Source organism: Stegostoma tigrinum, chromosome 25, assembly GCF_030684315.1.
Source record: "Stegostoma tigrinum isolate sSteTig4 chromosome 25, sSteTig4.hap1, whole genome shotgun sequence".
NCBI lineage: Eukaryota > Metazoa > Chordata > Chondrichthyes > Orectolobiformes > Stegostomatidae > Stegostoma > Stegostoma tigrinum.
The window spans coordinates 45,847,775-45,872,102 of NC_081378.1; the positions used below are offsets into that span (position 1 = coordinate 45,847,775).

The window sequence follows — 24,328 nt, forward strand, 5'->3', positions numbered from 1 at the left end:
GTGGAAAGATGTATATTACAGCTCTTCATAGTAGAAATTAGTAAAATAAATAAAGTTTAAAAAAAAGTCATTATAGTTCTTCTACAGCCTGCAGAGGATCCACACTGGGGGCTTTCCACACGTGGCCTCATTGTCCCCTGCACTGGGCTAACCCCAGCCAGTCTGGTACGCCACTGACCGCCATCTGTGACAGGCTCAAATCACAGGGCTTCAGTCCGCCAGCTGCTGTGCTCCACACCAGGTCCGCTGACCCATGGCCATCCTGCATTTAACATGCCTTTAGGTGTCCTTACAGAAAAGAGCATCTTCTGGCAGAATGGATTCCACCCAGGGGTCAGAAACTTCCCAAACACTTGTCAGCAGATACACATGACATAGCCTTGGTACATAAGGTTAGGGATAATCCAATGCGATTCAACGTGTATATTAAGAGCAAAAGAGCAACAAGAGAGAACAGGGCCTCCTTAAAGATCAAAGAGTTTGTCTATGTGTTGAACCTCAGGAGATGGGAGGGATACTAAATGAATATTTTCCAAGAGTTTTTACTGTTGAGAAAGAAACAGAGGCTAGAGAGCTCAGGGAAATAAATATTGAAGTTTTGAAAACAGTTTACATTATAGAAGAGGAAGTGCTGGAGGTCATAGAAAGTATAAAGATGGATAAATCTCAGGGACCTGATCCAGTGTACCCCGAGACATTATGGGAAGTTATGGAAGAAATTACGAGGCCTCTAGCAGAGACATTTGTATCATCTACAACCATGGCTGAGGTGACCGACAATGGGAGAGTGGCTGAAGTTGTGCATTTATTTAAGAAAGGCTGTAGGAGAAGCCCATGAGCTATAGACTGTGAGCTTGACATTGGTGGTGGGCAAGTTGTTGGAAGTGATTTTGAAATACAGGATTTACATGCATTTGAAGAGGCAAGGAGTGATTAGAGATAGTCAGTATGGTTTTGCATGGGGGAAGTCATGTCTCACAACTTGAAGTGAGTTTTCTGAGGAAGTAACCAAAAACATCAATGAGGTCAGAGTAGTAAATGTTGTTTACGTAGAGTAATTAGTAAAGTATTTGGCAACATTCTGCATGGTAGGCTAATTAGTAAAGTTAGATCACATGGGATGTGGGGTGAGCTTTTGTCAATGGGATACAAGATTCTTTTGATGGTAGGAGACAGAGGAATTTGGTGGAGTGTTATTTTACAGAAAATCTTCTGAAGGGTCTAGACTCGAAATGTCAGTTTTCCTGCTCCTCTGATGCAGCTTGGCCTGCTGTGTTCATCCTGCTCTACATCTTGTTATCTCAAATTCATCTTGGAATTCTTTTTGAAGTATTTCCAAAGATGAAAGGTGGAGGAGAATTAAGGCGCATCCAGGAACAAGCCCTAAAGATGCACGTCAAGAAGTACTGAATCATCATAACTCAAGTGTTAGCTATCCCATTGCAATGAATGAGTAGTCAATGAATGAACGGTGAAGTTACACTGAGTCTCCACATGGAGTGCTCTCCCTGCCACTGAGAATCTCGAACCAGTGGTCACAGGGCCGGATAGTGGCGCATGCGCGGAACCGCTGCTCCGTCCTGACGTGACTTCCGGGACAGCCGCCCGGTGTCGGTTGGAGAGTGGGCAGCTGAGCTGCTATGGCGGCGGTGTGTGAACCTGTTCGAGCTCGGTTCGTCGTCGTTGGGGGAGGAGTGGCGGGGGTCACCTGTGCCGAGCAGGTAGGTGTGGGCCGGGTTGGGGGAAAGAGACACAGGAGGGGGTAGGTCAGCGAGGAGGACGGCAGGTGAGTGACATTGTGGGACTCGCTATCATGCTGCTATTCTTTTTAAAAGTTGTGGAAGAGAATGTCTTCTTTAGAAGTTAAGGCTCTTAATAGGAATAAGGCACATGTTAAAGGTATGAAATAAGAACTTTAAAAAGTTGATTTGAGTAGCTTGTTCACAGGTAGAGGAATGACTGATAATTGGGAGACCTTCAGAACTGTGATAATGAGAGTTCAGAAGCATCATATTCCTGGTAGAATGAAATGCAAGGCTGGTAAGATTAAGGAACAATGGCTGAATAAAGATATTTTAATTCTAGTCAAGAGTGAAAAAATATCGATATTAGATGTAAGCAACTGGGATGAACTCAATCTATTCAAAAGTATCAAGTGTAGGGGCATTCTTAAGAAGGAAATCAGGAAGGCAAAGATGGGATATGAAATAGCCTTGGCACATAAGGTTAAAGATAATCCCAAGAATTCTGCAAATACATTAAGAGTGAGAAAGTAGGACTCTTAAAGATCAATTAGATTGTCTTTGTCTTTGTGTTGAACTTCAGGAGATGGAAGATAAATGTTTTGCATTGTTTTTACTGTTGAGAAAGAAGTGGAGGCTAGAGAACCCAGGGAAATAAATGATGTTTTGTAAACAGTTCACATTACAGAATAGAAAGTGCTGGCAGTCTTAGAAAACATAAGTGGGTAAGTCCCCAAGACTTGATCAAGTGAGACCCAGGACATTGTGGGAAGTTAGGAAGGAAATTGCAGGGCCCTTTGCAAAGGTATTTGTATCATCTATAAACATGGTGCAGTACAGAAGGACTGGAGAGTGGCTTGTGTTGTGCCATTGTTTAGGAAAAGCCTCAAAACTAGACTTGAATCTGACATTGGTGAGTAAGTTGGTGATTTTGAAAGATAGGATTTATGTACATTTTGGAGAGGCAATTACTGATCAGGGTTTATAAGTGGTTTTGTGTGGGGGAAGTTGCGTTTCATGAACTTGAGTGAGATTTTTCAGAAAGTAACTAAAAAGATTGAGGGTAGATGTTGTTTGCATAGACTAATTAATAAAGCATTCAACAAGATTCTGCATAGTAGCTAACTAGTAAAGTTAGATTACATGGGATGCAGGGTGAGCTTGCCAATTGGATACCAAATTCTTTTGACGATAAGAGACAGAGGATTGTGGTAGAGGATAAAGTGTGCAGCTGGATGAACACAGCAGGCCAAGCAGCATCTCAGGAGCACAAAAGCTGACGTTTTGGGCCGAGACCTTTCTTCAGAGGGGGGAATGGGGAGAGGGAGCTGGAATAAATAGGGAGAGAGGGGGAGGTGGACCGAAGATGGAGAGAAAACAAGATAGGTACAGAGGAGAATATAGGTGAGGAGGTAGGGAGGGGATAGGTCAGTCCAGGGAAGATGGACAGGTCAAGGAGGTGGGATGAGGTGGTAGGTAGGAAATGGAGGTGCGGCTTGAGGTGGGAGGTAGGGATGGATGAGAGGAAGAACAGGTTAGGGAAGCAGAGACAAGCTGGGCTGGTTTTGGGATGCAGTGGGGGGAGGGGACGAGCTGGGCTGGCTTTGGGATGCAGTGGGGGAAGGGGAGATTTTGAAGCTTGTGAAGTCCACATTGATACCATTGGGCTGCAGGGTTCTCAAGCGGAATATGAGTTGCTGTTCCTGCAACCTTTGGGTGGCATCATTGCGGCACTGCAGGAGGCCCATGATGGACATGTCGTCTGAGGAATGGGAGGGGGAGTTGAAATGGTTCACGACTGGGAGGTGCAGTTGTTTGTTGCGAACCGAGCAGAGGTGTTCTGCAAAGTGGTCTCCAAGCCACCACTTGGTTTCCCCAATGTAGAGGAGGCCAAACCAGGTGCAATGGGTACAATATACCACATTGGCAGACGTGCAGGTGAATATCTGCTTGATATGGAAGGTCATCTTGGGGCCTGGGATGGGGGTGAGGGAGGAGGTGTGGGGGCAAGTGTAGCACTTCCTGCGGTTGCAGGGGAAGGTGCCGGGTGTTGTGAGTTTGGCGGGGAGTGTGTAGCGGACAAGGGAGTCACGGAGAGAGTGGTCTCTCCGGAATGCAGACAAGGGTGGGGATGGAAAAATAGCTTGGGTGGTGGGGTCGGAATGTAGGTGGCGGAAGAGCCGGAGGATGATACGTTGTATCCGGAGGTTGGTGGGGTGGTATGTGAGAACGAGGGGGGTCCTCTGGGGTGGTTGTGGCAGGGGCGGGGTGTGAGGGATGTGTTGTGGGAAATGCGGGAGACACGGTCAAGGGCCTTCTCAACCACTGTGGGGGGGAAAGTGGCGGTCCTTGAAGAACGTGGACATCTGGGATGTGTGGGAGTGGAATGCCTCATCCTGGGAGCAGATGCGGCAGAGGCGGAGGAATTGGGAATAGGGGATGGAATTTTTGCAGGAGGGTGGGTGGGAGGTGGTGTATTCGAGGTAGCTGTGGGAGTCTGGACTTGAAATGGACATCGGTTTCTAGCTGGTTACCTGAGATGGAGACTGAGGTGTCCAGGAAGGTGAGGGATGTGTTGGAGATGGTCCAGGTGAACTTGAGGTTGGGGTGGAAGGTGTTGGTAAAGTGGATGAACTGTTCGAGCTCCTCTGGGGAGCAAGAGGTGGCGCCGATACAGTCATCGATGTAACGGAGGAAGAGGTGGGGTTTGGGGCCTGTGTAGGTGCGGAAGAGGGACTGTTCCACGTAACCTACAAAGAGGCAGGCATAGCTTGGGCCCATGTGGGTACCCATGGCCACCCCCTTTGTCTGTAGGAAGTGGGAGGAATCAAAAGAGAAGTTGTTGAGGGTGAGGATGAGTTTTGCTAGGCGGATGAGGGTGTCGGTGGAGGGGGATTGGTCGGGCCTGCGGGACAGGAAGAAGCGGAGGGCCTTGACGCCATCTGCATGACGAATACAGGTGTATAGGGACTGGACGTCCATGGTGAAAATGAGGTGCTGGGGGCCAGGGAATTGGAAGTCCTGGAGGATGTGGGTGGTGTCACGGACGTAGGTAGGGAGTTCTTGGACCAAAGGGGAGAAAATGGAGTCCAGATAGGTGGAGATGAGTTCGGTGGGGCAGGAACAGGCTGAGACAATGGGTCGACCAGGGCAGGCAGGTTTGTGGATGTTGGGAAGGAGATAGAAACGGGCTGTGCGGGGTTGGGGAGCAATGAGGTTGGAGGCTGTGGGTGGGAGGTCTCCTCAGGTGATGAGGTCATGGATGGTGTTGGAGATGATGGTTTGGTGCTCGGCAGGTGGGGTCATGATCAAGGGGGCGGTAGGAGGCGGTGTCGGAGAATTGGCGTTTGGAGGTTGGAGTGGGTGATAGGGGTGGAGAGGTTGAGGCGGTTGATGTCTCGTTGATGACCCTCCCTCCACTCACCCCTTCACCCGCCTCCAACACAAGTCCTCCTCCTGGACTCCACCCCCAGGCCTCCTACCCTCCCTTGACCTCTTCATCTTCAACAGCCGTCAAGACATCAACCGCCTCAACCTCTCCACCCCTCTCACCCACTCCAACCTCTCCCCCGCAGAACAGGCATCCCTCCGCTCCAACCCCAACCCCAACCTCACCATCAAACCCGCAGACAAGGGTGGCGCAGTGGTAGTTTGGCGCACTGACCTCTGCATCACCGAGGCCAAATGCCAACTCTCCGATACCACCTCCTGCCCCCTTGATTGTGACCCCAACCCCAAGCACCAAACCATCATCTCCAACACCATCCATGACCTCATCACCTCAGGCGACCTCCCACCCACAGCGTCCAACCTCCTTGTTCCCCAACCCCGCACAGCCCGTTTCTATCTCCTTCCCAACATCCACAAACCTGCCTGCCCTGGTCGACCCATTGTCTCAGCCTGTTCCGGCCCCACCGAACTCATCTCCACCTAGCTGGACTCCATTTTCTCCCCTTTGGTCCAGGAACTCCCCACCTACATCCGTGACACCACCCACACCCTCCACTTCCTCCAGGACTTACAATTCCCTGGCCCCCAGCACCTCATTTTCACCATGGACGTCCAGTCCCGATACACCTGTATTCGTCATGCAGATGGCGTCAAGGCCCTCCGCTTCTTCCTGTCCCGCAGGCCCGACCAATCCCCCTCCACCGACACCCTCATCCGCCTATCCAAACTCGTCCTCGCCCTCAACAACTTCTCTTTCGATTCCTCCCACTTCCTACAGACAAAGGGCGTGGCCATGGGTACCCACATGGGCCCAAGCTATGCCTGCCTCTTTGTAGGTTACGTGGAACAGTCCCTCTTCCGCACCTACACAGGTCCCAAACCCCACCTCTTCCTCCGTTACATTGATGACTATATCGGCGTCGCCTCTTGCTCCCCAGAGGAGCTCGAACAGTTCGTCCCCTTTACCAACACCTTCCACCCCAACCTCAAGTTCACCTGGGCCATCTCCAACACATCCCTCACCTTCCTGGACCTCTCAGTCTCCATCTCAGGTAACCAGCTAGAAACCGATGTCCATTTCAAGCCCACTGACTCCCACAGCTACCTCGAATACACCACCTCCCACCCACCCTCCTGCAAAAATTCCATCCCCTATTCCCAATTCCTCCACCTCCGCCGCATCTGCTCCCAGGATGAGGCATTCCACTCCCGCACATCCCAGATGTCCACGTTCTTCAAGGACCGCCACTTTCCCCCCACAGTGGTTGAGAAAGCCCTTGACCGTGCCTCCCGCATTTCCCGCAACACATCCCTCACACCCCGCCCCTGACACAACCGCCCCCAGAGGACTCCCCTCGTTCTCACATACCACCCCACCAACCTCCGGATACAACGTATCATCCTCCAGCACTTCCACCACCTACAATCCGACCCCACCACCCAAGCTATTTTTCCATCCCCACCCTTGTCTGCCTTCCGGAGAGACCACTCTCTCCGTGACTCCCTTGTCCGCTCCACACTCTCCTCCAACCCGACCACACCCGGCACCTTCCCCTGCAACCGCAGGAAGTGCTACACTTGACCCCACACCACCTCTCTCACCCCCATCCCAGGCCCCAAGATGACCTTCCATATCAAGCAGATATTCACCTGCACGTCTGCCAATGTGGTATATTGTATCCATTGCACCCGGTGCGGCCTCCTCTACATTGGGGAAACCAAGTGGAGGCTTGGAGACCGCTTTGCAGAACACCTCTGCTCGGTTCGCAACAAACAACTGCACCTCCCAGTCGTGAACCATTTCAACTCCCCCTCCCATTCCTCAGACGACATGTCCATCATGGCCTTCCTGCAGTGCCACAATGATGCTACCCGAAGGTTGCAGGAACAGCAACTCATATTCTGCTTGGGAACCCTGCAACCCAATGGTATCAATGTGGACTTCACAAGCTTCAAAATCTCCCCTGCCCCCACTGCATCCCAAAACCAGCCCAGCTCGTCCCCTCCCCCCCACTGCATCCCAAAACCAGCCCAGTTTGTCTCTGCTTCCCTAACCTGTTCTTCCTCTCACCCATCCCTTCCTCCCACCTCAAGCCGCACTTCCGTTTCCGACCTACCACCTCCTTGACCTGTCCATCTTCCCTGTACTGACCTATTCCCTCCCTACCACCTCACCTGTACTCTCCTCTCTACCTATCTTGTTTTCTCTCCATCTTCGGTCCGCCTCCCCCCCTCTCCCTATTTATTCCAGCTCCCTCTCCCTATCCCCCTGTCTGAAGGGTCTAGGCCCAAAACGTCAGCTTTTGTTCTCCTGAGATGCTGCTGGGCCTGCTGTGTTCATCCAGCTCCACACTTTGTTACCTTGTATTCTCCAGCATCTGCAGTTCCCATTATCACTGATACGATTGTGGTAGAGGGTTGTTTGTCAGAACGGAAGCTTGTGACCAATGGTGTTCCACAGGAATCGCTACTGGATGTACTTTCGTTTTTCGTTATAGTAACAATTTGGATGAGCATATAGAAGAAATGTTTAGTAAGTTTACAGATGAAAGCAAAGTTGGTGGTGTAGTGGACAGTGATCAAGGTTGTCTAAGATTACAAAGGGATTTTGATTATTTGCCTCAGTTGGCTGAGGAGTGGCAGATGGCAGAGCAGTTCAATTTGGATAAAGGTCAAGTATTTTATTTTGGTAAAACAAACAAAGGCAGGAATTGTACAATTAAAAGTAGGCCTCAGGTACTGTTGTAGAACTGACAGACCTTAAGGGTTCAAGTACATAATTCTTTGAAACTTGCATCACAGACAGTAAGGCTGGCAGTGAAGGCATTTAACACACTTGCCTTCATTGCTCAGACCATTGAGAATAGGAGTTGGGATGTCATGTTGAGGTTGCACAGCAAGTTGGTGAAGCTGTGCGCCATTCTGGTAGCTCCCTTATAGGAATGATATTATTAAGCTGCAGAGGTTTGAAGAGATTTTTCAGGATGTTGCCAGGACTGGAGAGTTTGAGTTACAAGGAGAGGCTGGATATGCTGTGACTTTTTCACTCCAACATAGGAGGTTGAGAGGCAACCTTATACAGGTTTATAAAATGGCGGGAAGTGGGGGTGTGGGGAATAGTTAAGGTAAATAGCAAGGGTCTTTTCCCTAGAGTGGAGGAGTTGAAAACTAGGGTGTTTTTTTTAAGGTGAGGTGGAGAACAATTTAAAAAGGACATCAGTGGTGAATTTTTATACGAGTGGTTCATGTGTGGAATAACCTTCCAGTGAATGTGGTGGATGCAGGTACAGTTATAACATGTTTTTTTTTTAAAAAAAATTGGATAGGTTCATGAATAAGAAACGTTTTCAGGGATATGGGCCAAGTGCAGGCAGGTGGAGCTAGTTTAGTTTGGAAACATGACCGGCATGGACTGGTTGGACTGAAGGGTCTGTTTCCATGCTGTTTAACTCCATGTTTCTAGGATTGAGGAGACAGGTGAGTCGGGGGTGGATGAGTTAGTGGAGAGTTGGGTGGGGGTGGGATTGGGGGAGATGGCTGTTGGGGTAGGGCCAGGTGAGTGTGGGAGTAGGGGGAAGACAAGTTGGGAAGTGGATGGATGGGAGGGTGAGGCAACAGACTTGGTGTTTGTAGGGGGAATTGTGAAAGGCATTGAGATGGAAACTTGTGAGGGAGGAGGGTGGGAGATGGATGAGGATAGGGGATCAGGTAGTGGGTGTGAGAAAGGAGGGGGAATTGAGGTTACAGGGAAGGAGATGGGGCAGTGAGGTAAGCAGCAATGGGGGAGGAGGATAGAGGGATGAGAAGTGAGCAGGGGGAGGGAAATGGTGCCAAATGGAGCTCAACCAAAAGGATGGGGTTGGAGAAATGAGCCAGGTGGAAAAAATGGGTCCTGGTTGAGCAGGAGGAGACAAGTGAGCCAGGCTGTCAGGAGGCAGGTAGTTAGGGAATGAAACAGATGAGCTAGGGCAAGGGGAGGCAATTAACAAGAGGGTAGTTGAGGTGGTGAGATACACATGATGCAGGAGTGCAAGTTTAAGTGAGGCAGATGAGCAGGATGAGGCATGGCAGCAAGAGTGGAGTCAGCTGAGTAGAGAAAGGCACTGGGTGGAGGGAGAGAGAAAAAGAGCCAGTGGGTAGAGGGTGGAAGGACTACCAAGCTACCAGCAAGGCGGGGAGCAGAATCCTGGACAAAGACCACCCATAACTGTTGTTGACTTTCCTAACTGGAGCTCTAAATCACCATGGAGAGCCCCACCTGGGATCCCCCCTCAACATGTCCCCGTTGTCGGTGCCTGCCTGGGACTCTGTTTAATGCCAACGTTCCCACCATTAAACATACAAAGAAATTGTAGCCATAAATTGATTCTGACAGGGAAGCTTGGTTCGGAATCTCAGTATCTTTAAGGAGTCTCATTTAGAGTGTTGATACTGAGAGGATATGTTTAATGATCTATATCTAACGTTAATATGTAAGTAGCATTTGTAATTGTTTCTTTTTATTTTGGTAGCTTGCTGGTCAGTTTCCAGAAGATGATGTCCTTTTGATTACAGCGTCACCACTAATTAAGGCAGTGATGAACTTCAAACAGGTGTGCTTGGTTTATGATCAAAAAGACTAGCTCCTTGTCATTTTTACCTTTTTGTTTCTTTAACCCTTCACTAACAGAGTGGATTGTAAATTTGGCTTCTGTTTAAGGTTTCCAAGACATTAGAAGAGTTTGAAGTTGAAGAAAAGCCTTCTCACATACTTGAAGAGCACTATCCCAATATTAAAGTGATACAGTCTGCAGTTCAAAGACTGGATGCAGCAAATCATGTAAGAAAGTATTTCTTTCGAAAATGCATGCTTATTGATCACTAAGATTCATGGCGGTTGAATCAATGCAGAATATTCTATAATATCATCATATATATCTTGAAAAATATTATTCATAAGTTTAAACATTTTACCAATTCATATAGTAAACTTTCATTTTATTTTTAACTGTTATTTTACCAACGTATTGTCTATTTGTTCAAAATCTATTCCTGTGTTGCCAGAAAAATGCACTAAAATCGCCTGCATACAAGCAAACCAGTTCAGAGCAGATACAGACCACTCTGCTCTCGAGTCTGCTCCACTCTTCATTAAGATTGTGGCTAATCTGTTTACTCCACATGCCCACCTATCCCTGATATTTTTTACTCATGCTTATGAAGAATTTATCTACCTCTGTCTTAAAAATATTCAAAGCATCTGTTTCCACCTTTTGAGGAAGATAATTCCAAAGACTGAACCTCTGAGAAAAGATCATAGACGTAGGAGCAGAAATTAGACCATTCGGCCCATCGATTCTGCTCCACCATTCAATCATGGCTGATAAGTTCCTCAACCCCATTCTCCTGCTTTCTTCCTGTAACTCTTGATCCCCTTGATAATCAAGAACCTATCTATCTCGGTCTTAAATGTACTCAATGACCTGGCCTCCTCAACCTTTGGTGGCAGTGAATTCGATAGATTCACCACTGCCTGGCTAAAGAAGTTTCTCCTTATCTCCATTCTAAAAGGTCTTCCTTTTACTGTAAGGCTGTGTCCTCAGGTCCTAGATTCTCCTACCAGTGGAAGCATCTTCTCAACATCCATTTTGTCCAGGCCATTCAGTATTCTGAAAGTTTCAATTTGATCCCCCCTCTTCCTTCTAAACCCAGATGAGTATAGTCCAAGATTCCTCATATGTTAAGCTTTCCATTCCCGGGACCATTCTTGTGAAACTCCTCTGAACCCGCTCCAGGACCAGTACATCCTTCCTTAGATATGGGGCCCAAAACTGAGCACAATACCTCAAATGTGGCCTGACCAGAGCCTTGTAAAGCCTCAGTAGTATACCCCTATTCAAGTCCTTTGAAAATAAATGCCAACATTGCATTTGCCTTCCTGACTACTGACTCAACCTGCAAGTTTACCTTGAGAGAATCCCCTGGCACTTCAGATTTCTGAATTTTCTCCCCATTTCGAAAATAGTCCATGCTTTTGTCGTTCTTACCAAAGTGTATGATCTCACACTTGTCCACGTTGTACTCCATCTGCCACTTTTTTGCCCATTCTCCTAAAGTGTCCAAATCCTTCTGAAGCCTTGCCACCACCTCAATACTGCCTGCCCCTCCACCTATCTTCATATCATCTGCAAATTTAACCAGAATGCCCCACAGTTCCTTCATCGGAATCATTAATGTACAAAGTAAAATGTTGTCTCCCAGCATGGAATCTTGCAGAACACCACTTGTCACTGGCTGCCATCCTGGGAAAGACCCCTTTTATCCCCACTCTCTGCTTTCTACCAGACAGCCAGACTTCTATCCATGCTAGCACTTTGCCTCTAACACTGTGAGCCCTTATCTTTCACTTTACTTCTGTCTTCAGTGGATGATCCCTTTATCTTTAAACAGTGACGCCCAGTTTTAATGCCTTTGGAAGTTCAAGAGTACCGGTTCCCATTATCTAGTTAAATTCTCAAAAATCTCCAATATTGCTCACAATTCTGAATACAATACAGCAACTTTGTTTTAACTGGCACCTAATGAACTGGGACACTCAATAAAGCAACAAAATTATCCTAGTTTTTTTAAAATTTACTTACCTCAGTGTACATGTACTTGTTCAGTTGAATAACCACAAAATATCAACTGTTGATTCAATTTTGAGTCAGTTTTTTTCTCAGATACTGCAATGTCTGAGTGGTCAGTTGAGTGTGTGAGTGAGAAGGCTGTCTGCCATTTAAGTTGTATTTAAGGCAAAGTTGCGTTATTGTATGTGACTTATGCTGTTAATAAAATATAACTGGGGTGTGTATACACCCTGCATTACATTTCTGTTACTTATGGTAAGCAAGAAAGAAACTGGTGTCACCATCTGAAAATAATACTAAGGGGACCTACATTGTGCTGACTCGCCTTATGCTTGCCAGACCGTTCAAGGGAAGGATGTAGGCTTGGACGATAGCTAGGGACTTTTCCATTAACCAGAATACCATATTCTCTGCACGCTCAGAAGGCTAGATCTGTCTCTTTCCTCGTGAATATAAGGCATTTTATAGTGTAAATGAAACTAATATTTACCATAGCCACCAGCAGGCATTGCAGTGAGTTTTTACTTGATCATGTGGATCTCTTGATTATCCAGAATATTTGATCAACTTACATGCTTCTGGTCTCATTGATGCCGGTCAATAAAAAGGTTGCTGTCAAAATGAAGTCAAGATCCTGATGGGATCAGACTAGGATTACCAAAGTAATGCTACAATAAGTGACTTTGGTTTTGTGGAGCAGTTGAGAAAATGACCTGTTTTGCTCAGAGCACAGAAAGTTGGAATATTTAGTAAAGCTAATCAAAATTGAGGGGATTTGATCAAGAAAGTACAGAAATTGTTTACCCTGGCAAATAGATTGCTAACCAGGGGTCATAAATTTTAAATGATTGGTGGGAGTGCTAGAGGTAAATTAGGAAATTGTTCAGAGTTAAGATCTCAGATGTACTGCCTAAAATGATGGAGTCAAATTCCATCAGAACTTTTGGAACGAAATGTGATTGAAGAGACTATGTGATATGAGATAAGGCTGGGAGTGGACCTAAATTGGACAGCTGTTTCATGAACTATCACAGGGATGACCAACTGAAATGTTTCCTTCTGCTCTGTAAGATTTTATGATTGTCAGTACTTTTTTTTGACATTTTGTTAATTTATTTGCAGAAACTGCACACAGAAGAAGGCAATGAGTATATTTACGAGAAACTCTGTATATGCGCAGGAGCAAGGCCAAAACTGATAGTCCAGCACAATCCATTTGTATTAGGAATTCGGGATACAGACAGTGCAAAGGTGACAACCAATTTCAACTGAACCCATGTTGTATTCAAATTTTGGTGTATTAATTGTGAGTAAAGCTTTGAGTTCAGATATCTTGAGCCTTAAACTGCTTTTTCAATGTGACCTGAACTCTGAAAATGAAATAGTCCTTGAAGTATGCTCTAAGGTATGATAATTTACTTATGAGTTTGTAGTGATGTTGCATTTTCTTATTATTGCTTTCTATAATATCCACCACAGGCACAATAACTAATTTATGTAACAAGTTTCAATGTCACCAAAGCATTCCATGGTACTGCAGAGGACTATAGCTGGACAAGTGATATAAAAGCAAAGAAAATAACATTGGGACAGGTTACCAAAATCTTGATCAATTCTGTTTAAGCTATGTCTAAAGAAGAGTTAAGAAGCAAAAAGATTTAGGGAGGGAATTCCAGAGCTCGGGGTATGATCATCTGAGGGAGCTGCTGTGGATAATAGATTGTGCCTTGATTCAGTTATCTCTTTTGGATAATGTGATGTGATTTCATCAGCAGTAAAGTGCATTTTATGGAAAGTTAGAGAGCAGTCTTTTTTAACTTTAAAGAGCGCTAATTGGTTTTATGTTGTACAGTTGAGTTGACGTGTGTCACAAAGCTGAAGCTGTTGTAGGCAGTTAGACTCAGAAGTTTAAGTAATAAACTCCAAGTTTGCCTGGAAGCCATTGCAGGGTCATAGGGTTGGAAGAGGAGCAGCTGGAATGGAATATTGAATTTTAACATGCTGGGTATCAGACTGCAAAAGGACTCTCAGCAATTCCTACTAGGTGCAATGGTGAATGTTAGTTCCGTATACACAATAAAATGCCTTATATTCACAAGGAAGAAGGTAGATCTCTCCTAAGCATGCAAAGAAAGAGAAAAACCTGTTACTGGTGATGTTCTGGCAGTGCTTGAGTTGCTAAAAGCAAAGCAAAAGGAGGAGTCTGTTTGAGGGGAAAAAGGCATTGGAGGAAATCTATTTGGTCAAACATAGAAAGAATGCACCATGATTAAAGTCACAGAAAATATCACTTGTGATTTTGGGAAGGACTGTATTTGTCCTGTGGCAAGACTAGAAACCCATTTGGAGATAATTGCATTGGAGTTAGAAAACAATTAGATTGGATTTGAAGGTCATAACAAATCTGAGGACTTCGGAAATACCACAACAGATTATAAAGACTGGTGTTACTTTTTTGAAAATTGGATGATTTTCTAACAGTGGGAAACAGTACTTAAGGGGAGGCAAGAATTCATTGTCAACACACAATACAAGATGGAAAAGAGCCAGAGTCTAAAACCTACCTTGTCTGTAAATGAAGCACTAACATTGTAATTCATTAGAGTTTGAGCAGAGATCTAATAGAAACTTACAAGATAATGTATGGCTTAGAAAGGGTGGATGCTGGGAAGTTGTTTCCGTTAGGCGGGGAGACTAGGACCCATGGGCACAGCCTTAGAAGTAGAGGGGGTCAATTTAGAACGGAAATGAGGAGACATTTCTTCGGCCAGAGAATGGTGGGCCTGTGGAGTGCCAGGACACTAAATGTCTTCAAGGCAGAGATTGATGAATTCTTGATCTCACTAGGAATTAAGGGCTATGGGGAGAGTGCAGGGAAGTGGAGCTGAAATGCCCATCAGCCATGATTAAATGGTGGAGTGGACCCGATGGGCCAAATGGCCTTACTTCCACTCCTAATCTAGTCACCATTTAAGACATCTTTCTTTGGAATGGGGAGGTGATAAATATTAGTTGTTTCACAATTTGTGAAGCCAAAGGGGAGAAAAGATAAGGACTGTGGGCTACAATATGGCAATGCATTGTATAACTTGTTTTTTTTCTTTGTAGGAATTTCAAAGTTGTTTGGCTAAAGCTAAAAGGATTACTGTGATAGGAAATGGAGGTATAGCACTTGAACTAGTGTAAGTATGCCTTTTAGTGAAGTGTTTGATAAAGTACCCAAATTAAGTTAATCAGATTTAAGGGTTTAGAATATTGGCATTGGGAAGCATGAGCTCAGGGCTGAAGACATGAGATACAAATCTCTTCACTCTAGCTCAACCTAAAATGGTCCTGAGTCTGATTGTAAATGTTCTAATGTGAAAGCAGTGGGTTTCAGGTAGTCACCCATTACTGACAATCTCATGTATGTAGTCCACAGCGTGGATAGTGTAGGAATTGAAGATACATCACAATATTTCAGTCAAGGGGCTTTTGTTGAGTTTGGGCTGAGGCCTGTTGTTTGGGTAGATTAAGGAAATCTTTGCCATGTTGCATATGTTCTGGAAGTGTTTGATATTGTCTTGAAGGTGCCTGATTGGGAAATATTGTATTTCTCTGAACCCCTTGTGATATTTTTTAAATGCCTTGATTAAAATTCCATATTTTGTTATAAATTGTGATGTTTCTCTTGTTCAGTTGTTTCATGTGACCCAAAGTGTAGGAGTGTAAATGATTTTCCAGTGGCACCACTGAAGAGTTTGTGATAAGAAAGGAATCTAGCCTAGTAATTGTTCCTAAATTAGCAACAGATAAAATTTGGGGCTAAGGCCATGCTTATCATTTATTAATAAAACAAATGAGTAGGTATCCACTACGTTATGAATTACCATCCAAGTCCCATTCAGACACTCGGCAAATATCATGATCCAACACGTGTCTAGGTATTCTTTCATGACTGCCAATGTTGTAATGTTACTTGATACTTTTCTAAGAAGCTGCAGGAAAGAGATAAGTTAATTATTTGCCGATGGTATCAAGGAAGGTGGGAAAAAATGCTATGTGAAGTTGTCACTCCTGTTTTTAATTTAAAACAGCGTAGTGAATTGAGAAATATAGTAGCAACTTGTCAAATCATAGATGTACACTTTGTGGAGGCTGATGAAGGGAAATTGGATCAAAAGAGACATTGGAGACTGCGAGAAGTTAGTTGCATTAAATGGGCAGAATGATGAAAAATTCAATTTAATGCAGGTATACGTCACCAACAAATGAATTTCTGGATAAAACAGGAGCGGCTAAAACCTAGAAATTAATATCTTTAAAAAAAAATTTGAATGCCAGTGTTGGTTCCTGATCTTGTGATCTCACTTCCATTCTGAGGGTTGATTTAAGAGGCTGACCATTTCAAGCAAATGAAGGCAGTGCTTACCTATGTTACTTAACAGAGTTGGACCTGTTGTTCACCTTAAATGCTAGCCATTGAATACTACTTGTATGCTGTACATGTGTCCACCATGTTTAACAAATTGCCTGGTAAGAGCCTAAACTTGAATTTGTAACAGTAATATTTTCATTGGGTGCCTGAAACATCTTACAATTGTATTTTCGTTTGTATTTCTAGCTATGAAGTTGAAGGATGTGAAGTGATTTGGGCAATAAAAGATAAAGCTATTGGAAATACTTTCTTCGATGCAGGAGCAGCTGAATTTTTGATTCCTCAACTCAAAGCTGATAAGCCTGAGGTTCTTCTCCCTTGTAAAAGGACAAAATACACAACAGAAGGTAGTTGTCAAGATGCAGCTTTTACTATCCACTTTATAGTGAATGATGTGTCGATAACTTTAGGCCAATTGTGCTATTATTATTAAAGGTACATTATCATACTTGTATCTAATTTTAGAATATTTACCTTTCCCTTAACACCTTATGTGATAAAGTAGACCTGAACCTGACTGAAATTTCACTTCATCTTGCTGTTTAAGATGATCATTTTCAATGTTTTATTATATTGATGGGTGACCAATGTGTCAAGTTTGAGTGTTCCCTCACCAGAATTATATTTCTCTATTATTTCAGAAATCTTTTTAAGTACAGCCACGTTTCTTGAAACTGATTTTTTTTTAATGATGTCAGGAACTGTTGGATCTCTTGTAACCCCACGTAATTTGTCAAATACCGTGGTTTGGTGAAACTGTTTTTTACTTCTGCATGTGAACCACTGAAACTGAGACCATCTGAAGTAATTCATGAATTAAATAAAAATTTTAAAAATGTAACTGTGGCAAATGGTCTAGATGAATATCAGCTTGTAATTGTTTTGAATGCAGGTTTAGAACAGGAAAGGAAAGCTCTCACTGAAGATGGAGCACATGGCAGTGCTTTGGGACCGGACTGGCATGAGGGGATGAAGCTGAAAGGAACAAAACAAGTAATAAACTGTTTTTGATGATTCAAATCTGTGTTGTAGCACTTTGATTTTTCTTGCATCATCAAGTTTTTATTCAAAACCTATGCGGTATTTGCCATAAAGTCTCAGTTAACTTTCATACAGGGTACAGAGTGAGTGCTACACTGTTTAAAGTATTCTTTGGATGAAATGATGAGCTAGATCGCATCTGCCCTCATGAGTCTGAGTTCCCATGGTGCTATTTTGAAAACAAATGGGCTGTATTTGGCATTCTCCTGGCCAGTATTTATTCCTGAACCAACACCATTGAAAGGAATTATACGGTCCTCATCACATATGTATTTGTGGAGGTTTGTTGTATCAAATTGATTAGTATGCTTCCTACCTTATAACTAATGTCAAGAAGGCACTTAAGTGGATACAAAACCTTTGGGATGTCTTAAGGTTGTGAAACATGCTATACTTTAATTTGTTTCTCTCTTTCAGATTTCCCGCAGAGTCCATGTGGAATACCAATGTGAGATTGATAGGATTTACCTGCAAAATGAGTTTGCAGCAGCACAGAAAACATCATTGGCATTCCCTGAAAGTGGATCAGAAGAACGAAAACGAAAAGCAGATGATGGTATTTCAGATTAAGGTTTCTTTTTGTTTTGTTCGAATTTAACTTTTCTTTTGTTACACCATCTGACTTAGAAGCTGTTGTAGCCAATTTTACTTTTATCTGTAATGGTGCAATTTATGAAATAAAACACCCAACAGTGCCTCTCAGGAGTACTATAAAGCAAAAGTTGACATTGAACCATTTAAGGTGATATAATGGCAGAAAGCCCAAGCTTGGCCAAAATATGTTACAAGGAGCATCTTACAAGAAACAAAATCATGTGGACCGATTTAGAGAAAGAATTCCAGAGCTTAGGGCTTAGGCAGCTAAAGGCATGCTCACCAGTGATGGAGGAATTAAGATCAGGAATACTCGAGTCCAAAATTAGAGGAATACCGATACCTCGGATGGTTGTGGGCCAGAAGAAATTATTGAGATGGGGCAGGTTGAGAGGGAAAGGATTTTAAAATTGAGACTTTGCTTGATCAGGAGTCAGCAAGCAGAAAGGTGATTGGTGAACAGGACTTGGCCCGAGTAAGGGCACAGGCAACAATGTCAGATGGCATGACATTTGTAGCAGGTAAACAAAATGTAGAAAGCAAGCTAAGAGTGTTATTGAATAGTCAAGTCTAGAGTTGATAAAGACATGGATGAGGATTTCAGCAACAGATGTGCCGAGGCAGGAGTCAAATCTCATAATGTTATGGGGCAGGAGTACATGAACTTATTGGCTGAGCAGATATGTGGTTGGGAGCTCATCTGAGGGTTAAATGTGACCCCTGAGTTGTGAACTGTCTGGATGGATGGATGAATGAAGTGTAGTGAGCAATGTCCAGTAGTTTTATTCAAGTTTCATTGTTCTGATTTTGTTTTTAGTCATTACTTAAAGAAAGGAGGTTAAGCTTAAAACTGAAGACCCATTTATCTCCTCTTTGTAATCTGTGATTATTAGGATATTTCCAACCTAAAAGCCACAACATTGCTGCTGTGATGAATGACAGCTACTGCAATCTATGGAAATACTTGAATTTTAATATAGTTCAGAATTAATCTTGCTGTTTTGCAGAATAATTGCAATTCAAAATTCTGATAAATTTACATCCTTGTCTTGGGAGCCAGCATGATAAATCCATAGCTGACTGCAAAATGCTACAAACGAGATTCCTAACATTGATTTATAGATGGTGTATTTGATTAATTAGAATACACTGACATGCCAGTGTTTAACATACAGCAATAAGTAGTTGAAATAGCAAATGATTAAATATTAAAGGATATTAAATGAAAATTTTGCATCAGTTTTTAATGTGGCGAAAGAAATGGAGGTTAGAGAACTCTGAGAAATAAATATTGATGTTTTAAAAATAGTTCACATTATGGAGGAGGAAGTGGTGGAGGTCTTAGAAAATATAAAGGTGGATAAATCTCCAGGACCTGATCTATGCATCTCAGGACTTTGTGGGAAATTAGGGAGGAAATTTTGAGCCCTCTTGCAGAAATATTTATATCATCTAGAAATATGAGTGAGGTGTCTAATGACTGGAGAGTGGCTAATATTGTGCCTCCGTTTAAGAACGGATGTAGAGAGATATCTGGGAACGATGGACCTGTGAGTTTGACTTCTGAGTCTGAGGTGGGCGGGGAGGTGGAAATGATTCTGAAAGATAGGATTTGTATGTATTTGGAGAGGCAAGGAATGATTAGGGATAGTCAGCATGATTTAGTGAGGGAAATCATGTCTCTCAAACTTGGTTGAGTTTTTTTTGAGAAAGTAACAAAAAAGGTGGTTGAGGGCTGACTGGGAGACATTGTTTCCTTGGACTTTAGTAAAGTCTTTGACAAGGTACTGCATGGTGGACTAATTAGTAAAGTTAGTTCACATGAGATTCAGGGTGAGCTTGCCAACTGGATACAAGATTGGTTTAATGGCAGGAAATAGTGATGGTGGTGGGGGCTTGTTTTTCAGACTAGAGGTCTGTGACCTGAAGTGATCGGTGTTGGGTCGCCTTTAATCATTTATATTAATGATTTAGATGAGATTGTAGAAAGCGTGGTTAGTAAGTATGCAGATAATACCAAATTAGGTGTAGTGGACAGTGAAAATGGTTATCTGTGATTACATAGAGCTGTCAATTGGATCAATAGGCTGAAGAGTGGCAGATGGAGTTTAATTTGGATAATGCAAGGTATTGCAATTAGGTAAAACAAACAAAGGCAAGACTTATACAGTTAAAAGTAGGACCTCAGGTAATGTTGTACCAGGAGACCTAGGCATTCAGCCTAGCACGTTTGCCTTCATTGCTCAGACATTTCAGTACAGGAGTTGAAATGTTACATTGAGATTATAACAGGTGTTGCTTGGGCCTCTTCTGGAGCACTTTATCCAGTTCTAGTGTCTCTATATTATAGAAAGGATATTAAGCTGGAGAGGGTTCAGAATAGATTCACCAGGGTGCTGCGAGAACAGAGGGTGTGAGTTATAAGGAGAGGCTGGATAGGCTGGGACATTTTGCACGAGAGTGTAGGAGCTGGAGGGATGACCTTAAAGCTTAAAAAAAATCATGAAGGCTATTGATATGGTGAATAGCAGGTATCTTTTTTCTAGAATGGGGGATTTCAAGGGGACATACTTCTAAGGTGAGAAAAAGATTTTACAAAGACATGAGGGGAGAACACTTTACAGAATGGTTTGTGTGTGGAATAAACTTCCAGAGGAAGTGTGAGTACACATACAACATTTAAAAGACATTTAGGTAAGCACGTGAATAAGAAGCATTCAAAGGGATATGGGCCAAGCAGGCAAGTGGGACTAGTTTAGTTCGGGATTATGGTTGGCATGGACTGGTTGGACCGAAGCATCTGTTGCCTTGCTGTGTGCAACTGTATCTAGTCTTCTTTTCATAGTGCCTTAGGCATTTCAAAGGCGCAAAAATTAAATGAAGCACTACAATCTGGATGCAAGTTCATTAATCTCAATGTACGAATGAAGAGATAAAGTGAATATTTCCTTGCCTCTCCAAATACATACAAATCCTAACAATGGATACTACACGTTAGCTATTCTTTATTTATAGAGCTACAAAAAAGTGATTTCGTACAATATTCATGTTCTGTCAGAATGTGCGTTAGAATTCAGCCCAAACTGGTCAAAGTTCCTTCTATTTCCTGCTTATAATTATCTTGTACAACATATGCTTAGAAACAGTCCAGTCATCCTATTAAAATTATCACAGAAAACCTGTGTAATGACTTGCGTAGAGTTGTACAGCCATGTGCAATTACTTCTGAGTATTCCCTTGCTGAAACAATGAACATGTCTTACTGGAATTTACTTTTCTGTTCTTTTCAGAATCTTGGCCTATTTATGTACAATTGACAAATGGAAAAATCTATGGCTCTGATTTAATTGTGAGTGCAACTGGAGTAATACCAAATGCTGAACCATTCATCTCAGACAATCCTGTAAGTGATGTGTGTAATTGTTTCCAGCAGTTTACTCCTGCACTTGAAATCAGGGTAGTCCTTAACCAAGGATAGAGGGTATGTCTCCAGACAAATTCTGACTTTGTAAAGAGTGGGTTAGAATCCTGAATCAATTACTAAGACAGGTGTAACTATTTTTGTTTTACTTGGGATATCTGTTCAATACTTTCATTTATTCTTTCACTGGATGCACATGTTGCTTGCTGGGCTAACATGTATTGACTATCCCCAATTGCTGTTTAGAAGATGGTAATGAACTGCTTTCTTGTGCGGGTGCAGTCTATTTGGTGTTGGTACACCCAGTGTTGTTGGCAAAGGAGTTCCAGGACTTTTAAGCCATGACAATGAAAGGTCAGCAAAATAGCTCCAAGCCAGGAAGATGAATAGATGGGAGCTGCTATAGTTAGTTTGCTCATCATTGCTACAGTTCATACTTGCATCCATACAGGGAGCAAGAATCTCAAAACGCATGAATTCCAGATTCAAAACCATATGCTTGAAGAAATTTTTCATCTCCATCCTAAACGGCCAACCTCAAGCAACTCTAGTCGTTATGAAATGTGCCTGGGTTTGAATTGTTCATTTTCTCAGAGCAAGTTCTTTCAGAAAGCTACTATCAGTGGCCTTATCTGCACAGAACGTGTGCACGTTAATTTAGTTAAACAAGGGGTATTTGGCAGAACCTAAATATTAAATTCCATACTCTATACTAAATTCCCCATCTCTGACAAAATGTTGTATTACACGCAAACCTGTGCACAGTGTATGGATAATAACACAAAATTAGTTAACCAATTATGAAAACAAGAGCTGGAACTTGCTGATAAAGACCCTATTCTCAAAACCATAATGAAAATCCCAGTTAGAAGTAGACTTTTATTTAGTAACTGCATAAGAAATCAAATTTTAATTATTATTCATAACTTAAAACTGAAGTAAATACTAGCTTAGAGGTGTGGGTGGGCAATGGCCCATTTGGTACTATTGATAGATTATTAATCCAGAAACTCAGCTAATATTCTGGGGACCCAGGTTTGAATCCAGCCATGAGTGGAACTTGAATTCTATTTTTTTTCAAAAATCTGGAATTAACAATCTGCTGATGGCCATGAAATCATTGTCAGAAAAACCCATCTGTTCACTAATGTCCTTCAGGAAAGGAAATCTGCCAACTTTACTTGGTCTGGCATACACATGACTCAAGACCCACAGCAATGTGGTTGACTGTCATTTGCCCTCTGAAATGGCCTAGCAAGCCACTCAGTTATACCAATTGCTACAAAGTCTCAAAGAAATGAAACCAGACGGATCACCTGGCATCGACCCAGGCACCGAAAAAGACAATGGCAGAAACAGCCCCATCAACACTGCAAAATCCTCTTCACTAACCTCTGGAGGCTAGTGCCAATAATTGGGAGAGCTGTCTCTCAGTCTAGTTAAGCAACAGCCTGACGTAGTCATACTTATGGAATCAAACCCTTCAGACAACCATACACCACTGTCATATCTCCAGATATGCCTTGTCCTGCTGGCAGGACGGACCTGGCAGAGGTGGCAGTCTGTGATATACAGTTGAGAGGGAGTTGTCCTCTGTGACCTCAACATTGCCTCCAGACCCCATGAAGTCTTGTGGCTTCTGGTGAAACATGGGCAAGAAGCTCTCCTGATTACCATGTGCCGTCCTCCCTTAGCTGATGAATTGGTGGTATTCCATGTTGGGCAATACTTTAGCGAAGTGGTGGCAAGGATTTCAATGTCCAACACCAGAAGTGATTCACCAGCAGTACTACAGATTCAGCTGGTCAAGCCCTAAAGGACATAGCTGCTAGACCAGGTCTAGGTAGGCGGTAAAGGAATCAACAAGTGGGAAAAGCATTTTTGGCCTTACCAGTCTGCCAGCTGCTGATGCATCTGTTCATGACAGTATCAGTAAGAGTGACCACTGCACAATTGTTGTGGTGAAGTCTGAACCATCACATTGAGAATGATCTCCATCATGTTGTGGCACTCTCTCCATCCTAAATGGGACAGACTTCAAACAGACTGGGCATCCATGAGGTATTGTGGGCCATCATTAGCAGGAAAATTGTACTCCAGTGCAATCTGTAACTTCATGTCCTGGCATATAGTCTGCTCAACCATTATCACTGAGCCAGGGGATCCGTCCTGGTTCAATGGAGAGTGTAGGAGGCAATGCCAAGAGCAGCACTGTATATACCTGAAAACAAGGTGTCAACCTGGTGAAGCTACCAAACAGGACTGTTTGCATGCCAAATAGCATAGGCAGCATGTGATAGACAGAGCTATCCCACAGTGAAAATCTAAGCTCTGCAGTCCTGCCACATCCTGTCGTGAATGGTGGTGGAGAACTAAACAACTCACTGGACGAGGAGGCTTCACAAATATGCCCATCTTCAATGATTGAAGAGGCCAGCATATCAGTTCCAAAGATGAGACTGAAAATTTCACAGCAATCTTCAGCCAGAAATGCTGAGTAGATGTTCAACCTCAGCCTCCTGCAGTAGTCCCCAGCATTACGGATAACAGTCTTGAGCCAATTTGATAACTTCACATGATATCAAGAAACACTTGGAGACTGTGGATACAGCAAAGGCTACAGGCCCTGACAACATTCCAGCAATAGTACTGAAGACGTGTGCTCCAGAACTTGCTGCTCCCCTAGCCAAGCTTTTCCAGTCCAGTCACAAAACTGGTATCTGCTCGACAATGTGGAAAATTGTCATTGTATGTCCTGCCCATAAAAAGCAGGACAAATCCAACCTGGCCCAAATACTGCCCCACTGGTCTACACTCGATCATCAGTAAAGTTATGGAAGGTGTCATCAAGCAGCTAGCAATAACCTGCTCAGTGTTGCCCAATTTGGGTTCTGCGAGGGTTACTAACCTCATTTCAGCCTTGGTCCAAATATGGGCAAAAGAGCTGAATTCCAGAGGTGAGATGAGAGTGACAGCCCTTGTTATCAAGGCTGTATTCATCTGAGTGTGGGATCAAGGAGCCCGAGCAAAACTAGAATCAGTGGGTATCACTGGG

At 43.5% G+C, this 24,328-nt stretch overlaps 1 protein-coding gene across 2 annotated transcripts in view; it reads left to right on the top strand.

The window, feature by feature from the left end:
• Window positions 1-1,598: 1,598 nt before the first annotated feature.
• The window catches only part of pyroxd1 (pyridine nucleotide-disulphide oxidoreductase domain 1), a 29,741-nt gene continuing 7,011 nt past the window's right edge, over window positions 1,599-24,328 (top strand). The window contains exons 1-9 of one of the 2 annotated variants that reach the window (XM_048554680.2): window positions 1,599-1,721; window positions 9,704-9,784; window positions 9,892-10,011; window positions 12,923-13,051; window positions 14,909-14,982; window positions 16,404-16,564; window positions 17,110-17,210; window positions 17,676-17,814; window positions 21,143-21,255. In XM_048554680.2, the coding sequence (XP_048410637.1) occupies window positions 1,641-1,721; window positions 9,704-9,784; window positions 9,892-10,011; window positions 12,923-13,051; window positions 14,909-14,982; window positions 16,404-16,564; window positions 17,110-17,210; window positions 17,676-17,814; window positions 21,143-21,255 (999 nt within the window). In that variant the 5' untranslated portion in view covers window positions 1,599-1,640. The remainder of the gene's footprint in view (window positions 1,722-9,703; window positions 9,785-9,891; window positions 10,012-12,922; window positions 13,052-14,908; window positions 14,983-16,403; window positions 16,565-17,109; window positions 17,211-17,675; window positions 17,815-21,142; window positions 21,256-24,328) is intronic. The other variant, XM_048554681.2, reaches the window with a different exon arrangement.